Consider the following 8,653-nt stretch of genomic DNA (forward strand, 5'->3'; position numbering starts at 1 on the left):
ATGCTATTTAAATATGTTGTCACATATTGCTGAGTCCAGTATAACTTGTAATGCATACTTGATCCCAAAAAAAACGGTAACAAATCTTCCGACTGCCCGGGGGTTGGTTGTTTGGGTCGTGGTTCCGCTCGAGTTATATGCTATATGCGTGCTTTCTATGAAAATCTTCCGACTGAGCAGAATCAAGGAAAAGACTGATGAGCTGTTGCTAGAAATTAGTCACAGGATTAAGAGGTTAGGTAGATTCCAGAGTGGATGTAAAATTCTCGACTGACTGGTTTCATTGCTTTTCATTGGCCTGAATGAATTTACCATGTTGAGGCATATCTCTGTTCTTGTTCAAGTGAGAGTTGGTTCCACGGGGGTAGAGTAAGTAAATTTGGAATGATATTTTGTCAAACACTCCGCCTCAGTTTTGTTTTATACTACAATCAGTTCAAGAGATACCGTAAAAGTGGATTTGGGTCACTTTTAGTTAGTTTCCACTAAGAAAATAAATAAATAAGCACTGCTCATCATTCTCAGATACATTTTCTAGTATGACCGATAACTGGCGCCTTGGCTGTTAAAAAACATAGGGTATCCACTTGCTCCCTCTCCAAACAGAGCCCTGACCATAGGTAATCTTCACTGCCAGCAGAAAATATTGAACAATCAAATTACAATGAGATGCTTGTGTAAACCATATAAAGCGAGCTAAAAAGCAAAAACACCTGTTCAAAAAAAAAAAAGCTAACACTACTACGCTCTGGGGAATCTTACGAACTATCTATCCTAGACTTGAATTGTTTCCTGAAGACGACCTCAACAGCTGATGATTGTGAGTTACTGAATTGGGCATGGCAGCAGAGCTGAACATAATGTTCGACGCCTGTGCAGATGGCTGAGTCTGGATAGCCGAGAGCGGCGAGCGAGGCCCAAATGAGAGCATCTGTGGCTGCCTCTGCAACAATGGCATCTGAGGGTGCCCCTGCCCCTGCATGATATTGGCGGATGAGGCTGGTCTGGTGGCTTCAGCCGTGGAGCCTGGCATGGTCACTGGTCTAGGGCTCATATTAATTGGATTGGATGCCGTGGTGCGACTGCTACCATTGGGCAGGCTAGCTCCCATGGGATTTAAGCGGCCTGACATCACCTGGATACGGCCAGCTGAAATCCTCTGTCTTGCTCGATCCACTTGCTCGCATTCCTTCAGAAGCAAGGTCTCAACTTCAGCAAACTGCTTCAGCTTTAACTCCAACCTCTTCAGCTGCAAGTTCAGTAATTGCAGATAGTATCAAAATAACAGCCTAAGCATCAAAAGATCATTAGCTTAACTTTCCACCCTGGTTTCAGATATTAAAATCTAGGCATAAGGGGAAAAACCTTAAAAAAAACTCTTAAGATTTAACCATTGAGCAACTTCTAGAATACTTTTTTTTTACAGGTAACTTCTAGAATAGTAATACAGCTAAATGATTTTTGTAGAAGAACAGAACTGTACTGGGTAAACCAGAGGCAATGTAGTATAATGCCATGATGCAAAATTAACAGGTTTAATGTTCCTGTGTAGCAACTACCAAACGGATCTTAATTTCACAATAGTAGTTCGTTATGCAGTTGATCCACAGTTCTCTGGTTATCACTATTTAGCTGGTCACTCCCCACCCCCTAAATCACACGATTTCTTCCATCAAATCAGGCTACTAAAGGAAATTATGCCCATGAGACTTCCATTGTAGACAGATTTTTTAGGGCATGCACAATGGATAATTGCTGAGTCGGAGGAGAGAGAAATGAAAAAAAAAAACGTTTGTATTCTCTTAGATCTCTTAGTAAGAAAGATAAGGCATTTTCTCCATTGTACGAGATGGCTTCTCATAGTCACAAATTTTTCAGTTTAATTTTGATAATGCAATAATTTTAGGAGCACGCAAACATTAAGTATTTGAGACAACACTAAGAGATAGCCCAATGTATAAAATGCTTACATGCCTTTTGTCTTCTCTAAACAACAATCAATACATAAAATAAGTGGTGCACATGTCTCAGTTCAGGATGCAAATGTCTCAGTTCAGGATGTGATGACTCAGGTTGATATGACTGCCCTCTTTGAGCTTCCCCTATCTCACCAAGCTTTTGTAGAATTTCAGAGCATGAGTCAGCTGATTTCTCAGTGGGATTATTCTCCTCAAGTTCATGATAAGTGGTGCACAATCTGGAAGGATGGGGTTTTTACCTCAAGTCTGTATTATCAGCATTGTTTCAAGGATATAAAAGGCAGTTGTGTGCTTAAATGGATTTGGAAAAGTAGAGTTTTGCTGAGTATAAAAGTTTTTGGGTGGTTACTCATAAATGACAGGTTGAACACGAAGGATATGCTGAGAAGGAGACACTGGAATGTCTCTAATGATTTGCACTGCATCCTCTGTCCCACACATTCGACTGAAGATTGGTTGCATTTGTTCTTTCATTGCAATTTTAGTCAGAGGGTATGGAACTATTTGCAGATTCAGTGGGAGCCTGGTGATACTATGGAGGAAATTTTCTGTCTTACCAAGAGAAAGTTTCACAAGCGTTTTTTCACTGAGGTGGTTTTGCTAGCTGCCTGGCACATTTGGAAACAAAGGAATGAAGCAATCTTTGAGGGAGTGATGCCTTCTTTCAGAGGGTGGGGAAGAGGAGATTTGTACATGATGCTCTTCTTCATGTTCATAGGATCAAGGATAAGCATGTGGATAGCTTTAAGTTTTGGGTTGAGTCCGTAGTATAGATTTACCTTTTCCTTTGTTCTTTTGTAAATAACTTTTGTTTGGTGGTTGGTTTAATAAAATGCTGTGGGGCTCAAGCCTTACAGTTCTTGCTCAAAAAAAAAAAGCAATACATAAAATAAGATTGTCTTATCAACCACTCTACATGCCCTTATGTTCACAATGAATGCACTATAAGAGTGTAATAAAATGGCAGCATGCAGACTAACCTGATGATTTATCACGATAGCAGCTAGTCTTTGGATTTCTCGTTCCTCTTGATCCGCAAAGAGTTTAGACTTCATTGCCGCTGCCGACAAACCACACAGTGCAGCATGCTTCACATTTTCTGGAGAAACGGATGACGATGAAGCACCTGTTGTAGGATAGGACAGCAATTCAATGGAAACTAATGAATGGACGAACAAATGAGATTTGACAGAAAAATAAATTATAATAAAATTGAAAGGCTACCATTATGGTCACGAAAGTTTGTATGTGCAGCATGGGTCCTATCATCAGCATGCATGCTTTCAGAAATCACCCTTCAGCAAAAGGCAAGTCAAAACCAAACTATAGCAGAATATGGCAAGGGAACTGGAAGCAAAACCAAAGGTTGAAATATCACCACCAAACAGAAATGTTTCCTTTTTACCTCACGTTAAAGGATGTAAATGTTCAAAGTACCAACCCTTTAGCTTTGATAATGTTAATAAAACCACTTATACAAGAAATATGGCTAACCTGGGATCATCCTCTCGTGTTAAAGCAGATAATGCTGCACTTGCGCATGATGCTGCAATTCTTGGTCCTATTGCAGAGGTCAAGAAGGCAACCTACACAATATTTATGAGCAGTGAGGCTAAATATACAGAAGACACCATAAGCCTACAAATGTTTTGGTGATGAGGAAGTATGAAGTGCAGCACCCTACAACCAGTGCACCCATGCATTGCAAACCTTAATGGCCCTAATAAATTTCCCAAGACAGTAATTTAGGAAGCCCATGCATGATTTATCTGAGTATAAACTCAACTGCAGAACATGATATGTAAAAATGATCAGGATAATGCTGATTTTTGTTACTTATCATTTGTTTGCGATTAGAGTTTTCATTTGTACTTTGTAGTATGTTATCTTATCTGCATTACTATTTTGGTGTAATAATTTTCCAAATCATGCAGGGAATTATAGTGTCACTCCAGCAACCAATAGATTTTTCAGATGACTAAGGCCATGGTTTCACACGATAGCATGGATGTGCAGTTATGTATTACATAGCCAGCCCTTGAAAGCGTACTTGCAAAATGCAATATGAATTTACTTAAACCTGGCTGTTTGGCAGTAAACTGGACACCTTTCAATTCAAATCGGACTAGTTATGGTGTTAAAACAGTCTAGGAAAAAAGATTTGATGCTTCTTTAAGAAAAAAATAATACACTACAAATGGTATGTAGACATGTCAAATTGGAGTTCTGACGTGAAGGAAGCAGATTACACTACAAATTGTATGATGCTGATATATAATGAAAAAGGGCAGCTTAATATTAAAGCAAAGTTGAAACATTGCTTCAAACAGTGAAAAGATTGGGTACCCTTGACACTGCTTGATGACAAGCAGCATTGGATGAAACATTTCAATAAGCATTCGCTAATAGAGGGATGCTCTTTCATCATCAAAGAGTGCATGCCAGCATAAAGGTCAATCTTGGATCAATTTACATAGAATTCGCTTCTTAGTTCATCGAGAGACGTCCTTCTTAGTCCTCTGACTTTGGTGTGGGTTTAATTTGAAGTTTCAGCTTTCAATGTGCATGTACCGTTGTGTGTGGTTCATAACAAACGCTTGGACTGGACCAAGATCGAGAGTTTAAGCCAGACATCAAAAGAAAGGCTTAAATTAGAGAGGGCTCCGTAAAAAAATTGAGGACTATAAGAAGTCTTCTCACTTTTGTCTTCTCCGAAATATTCCCAGCATTTCCAAACCAACAAGCTAAACCTCCAGCTGGTCATATCAAATGTAAACTGCCTAAACCAGGAAATTGTCTCAGTATGCTTCCAGTGCTCTATTAGTCTATTGTCAGCTCTTTAAGTGTATGCAATGTTTGACAATTGGAGCTGGCAATCAATTGGGACCTCAAATGTACTTATTTCCTGCTTAGTCAATCGGCCAAAACTTAGAAGCTGTGCACTTCAACGCCGTGTTCTACATATTCGAGCTTAGGCGTTCCACCTCAAGATTAAAGGATTAAGGTCAGGTACTACTAGCTCCCAGTTCAGAATTCATAATTGGCATTTACTTTTATTTTTTTCGAGAAAACGCAAAAGACTTTTGCGCTTCATTTCATTGAAAAGATGGCATAATTGGCATTTATAATAGTTGAAGTAGACAAGTAAAAGTATAGGCTTCCATTTCTGACATTCTCTGTAGTAGAAGATAAAACTATGCTTAGTGAAACTTTTAAGTATGGATGCTAACCTAACTTTACTAACACATTTCATATAAAATTAAGTGCCGATAAACATAGATACTATAGAATGTAAGTATAGTGCTATGCATTATTGGCATTTGGAGATCCTCTAGGCCTCTGACCAGATGGAACGGGGTAACTCAGTGCATCAGTAGTCTTCACAGAAAGTGGTGAAAATTTACTTACCAACGACATGACTGGATTAGATGAACTGATGAATGGGAGTTGGTTTCCATGTTGAACACTTTGAGGTAGATTTCCTGGATAGGGAATAAATATAAATGTCAATGTTAAAGGAAGAAATCACACACTATTTAGAAATGTGAAAAAATAAGCTAAACATTCAAAAATTTGATGGTGGTGCAAATTATAATTAAATGATGTAGAAGACCTAAAGTACCATTGGAATCTGAATGTGGATGTCCATTGGTTTGCACTGGCATGGATGCATCTGGCACCTCAATGGTCTCTAACAAACTATCCTCCACTGGAAGACGAATAAAATGGTAAATACACTGTGCCTTTGACTTTGTTCCAACATGGTCGGCAATGTTATTCCAGTTGTCATTGTGCTTCTCTATGCCCTCCAACAACAATAACGTTTCTCGATCAGTCCAGTTATCCCCATCATTTTCTGATCCATCTCTATCCCCATTGACTCTCTGAAAATCTAAGCTTGAATGCCCGGTAATAAATCGTGAATCATGGAAGCAACTAGAGCAAAGAGCAATATCTACCTGCTCAACCAGTTGAAAAACAAGTTTGTTACCGCTAGCTTCTCACCCATAAATGAAGAAAAGAAAAACAGGAAGCTGACTAATTAATTAACTTGAAAGAATGGTTCAGCCTTGGAAACTTTCCCCTACTCCTCACATCAAATATGAAAACTACATTGTAGTTCACTTATACATCATTCATGCAATAGCAGATACTGGAATTTCAAACAGAACACATCTGGTCCAAGCCACCACATATCACAAGTTAACCAACTCAGATAAGTTATGTTGCACCTAGATGCAGGTTGTTCCACATCACATATATATGGCACTAAAAATAAGGAATTTTGTTCTAAAATGTTTTTAGTGGTGGAAATATTAATATGAGCTTCCAGCATTATGATGCATAAGCAAGATTTAAGACAGCCACATAAGCACTAATATCTGCTGGGTCAGGAAATCAACAATGAAGATAAAGCAGGGTTTATAATCAAATAACAAACACTAGTCTTTCTTATCCCAACCAAAACTTTGTCAGTAAATTAGTCAGCTCATCTATGAGACTATTGAGCTTACTGTGATGGGTTTCACAATCGTTGAAAAATATGCCTTTTGAGTATGTGTGAAATTCATAGTGTTTACAACAATCCTAGATTCACAAAAAGAAATTAAAATAGAACATGTATACGCAAATATGAAGATGATCACCTCCTTTTGTGACTGATAGTGCAAACTGCTCAAAGATTGTGAGCAATAACTGCAAGAGCTCTCTGATAACCGTTCTCTAATCTTCCCTTCCAATTCTGCAAACTCAGCACCAGCATCAAAATCCAACACCTCCGAATTTGATGAAGACGATGCCAGCAAGGCAATGTCTTCAACTCGGAGACTACATTTTGGCCGGTCAAACATAATTAAACCATCAATGGATTTCAACGGTGCAGTAAACAATTGCAACTCCCCTGCTGGTTCCTCCCTTAGAAGTGATGCTGCCACCCTCAGACCCCGGTGCACCAACCCAACCGCAAGGTAATTGATGATCCCCCATGCGTCCAAGAACCGAACAATCCTACTCAGGTCGTATAATTCACCTGTGTTGACAACAAAGCCCTGGCAGTCTGCAAAAGCAAGCCTCTTGCCTGGATTCTCCAAATACTTTGCAATAACTTTATTCCGTAACGTTATGAACTTCCCCGGCGTGTTCCCCGGAGACTTCCCTGTAAAAAAGTGTGGCACTACCTGCCTTTCCAGCCTGTGCACCGTCCCAGGAGAGAACCAATCTACAAATTGTAAACTAATAATTCATGCTGCACTGAACATAAACCAGCATATGTTTCCCAGTACAGCTAAAGTAGTAATTCAGAGTTTGGTCGGAACTAGCGAACCTGAGTGCTTGGGCACGACATGGAGGCAACCCTGGAACTGCTTGGGCACGCCGTGCCCCTCCATGAGGGGCGGTGGTGTGCACACATAAGAAGACGGCCTGTCAGGATCCGCCGAAAGGGACGGGTGGTCAGGCAGGGCCCCCGAGAGCACCTGGAGCTGCCCGTGCGAGATGTTCTCCAATGCCGGTGGAACCGAGGCAGAGACATCTCCCGCACACGCAGACCGCTCGGCTGCAACGACGGCCAGGACGGACGGGTGCGGCCGGTTGACTTTGCGGCGGGTGGCGGCGGGGAAGGCGGAGATGGCCTCGGCCGGGGAGAGCACCTCCGCCTCACGGAGGTCCCTGGCCGCGGCACCGGCAAGGATTTCGTCGTCAACGGCAGCCGACGGGACGGCCGTGTCGTCCTCGTCGTTGGCGGCGGCGGAGTCGGAGTCATCCGAGTTGTCGGGCGCGGCCAACGGCGAGGGCGCGGCGTCGGGGTTGCGCTTCCGCTTCCGCCATTTGAGGCGCGAATCTGGGAGTCAGGATTCGGAATCGGCGGAGAGTGCAAGATCGTCAGACTTCGCACTACCAGGTCAAAGAATCGGGTGTTCGGGGGAGGATTTCGGCGGACGAACCTGGCGTAGACGAGGCCTTGCGCGGCATCGTCGGCGGCGACGGCGCGGCCGAGGAGGTGGTGGAGACTGGAGAGGTTTAAGCGTGTGACCGGGAGTGAGGGTGCCGACCGGCTCGACGGCGACGAACGACGACGCGGGAGGGATGCACGTGCGAGGGAGGCTGGGGAGGAAAGACTCGCTGTGTTTCATTTGACATTGCAGATATTCGTTCCATATATTTCTACAGATTTAATCAAATTTACTACAGTATGAAGTTTGATTTCGAACAAAAATAGAAATTGGAATGGAGAGAGTACTATAGAGATCGCAGCTATTTTAATTTGACTAAATTGTTTCCTCCATATTTTAAAGAAATAACAGAGGGATGAAGCAGTTTTTGTCAAAGGAAACAATGGCATATAAAAAGCACAAAATCTCCATCTCTACTACCTACAAAAATGAGTGAAATATAATTAATAAATCTTAGCAGTTAAACACTTACAATGAAAATGTCACCTCGGTCCAATATTGAGCTCAACGCAAGTACTCAACATGATTTCAAATCCCACAAGGCAACTTGCATGTTCGATCCATCTCAAAGAGGAAGGAGTGTTCGTCGCGGGGTTGCCAAGCAACCTACCACTCACCATGAAAGAGTCCACAAAGATCCAATACTTGAGCGAGAGGATGGCTCCTACACCACTAGGAGCAATCTAGTGCAGCAATAGAAAATGGCTGCTCAAGAGGCCGCCA

General features: G+C 41.7%; 1 protein-coding gene across 1 annotated transcript; it reads right to left on the bottom strand.

The window, feature by feature from the left end:
• Positions 1–646: 646 nt before the first annotated feature.
• Positions 647–8,010, bottom strand: LOC124699683 (SWI/SNF complex subunit SWI3C homolog). The gene is made up of 9 exons (XM_047231946.1): positions 7,922–8,010; positions 7,303–7,818; positions 6,626–7,197; positions 5,602–5,938; positions 5,388–5,461; positions 3,474–3,565; positions 3,204–3,274; positions 2,960–3,105; positions 647–1,249 (listed from the first exon to the last, which is right to left on the bottom strand). Exons 1-9 carry the CDS (start codon positions 7,947–7,949, stop codon positions 770–772), a joined length of 2,316 nt encoding a protein of 771 aa, XP_047087902.1. The 5' UTR covers positions 7,950–8,010; the 3' UTR covers positions 647–769.
• Positions 8,011–8,653: the final 643 nt, after the last annotated feature.

The sequence above is a fragment of the Lolium rigidum genome, chromosome 3 (genome assembly GCF_022539505.1).
Source record: "Lolium rigidum isolate FL_2022 chromosome 3, APGP_CSIRO_Lrig_0.1, whole genome shotgun sequence".
NCBI classification, from domain to species: domain Eukaryota; kingdom Viridiplantae; phylum Streptophyta; class Magnoliopsida; order Poales; family Poaceae; genus Lolium; species Lolium rigidum.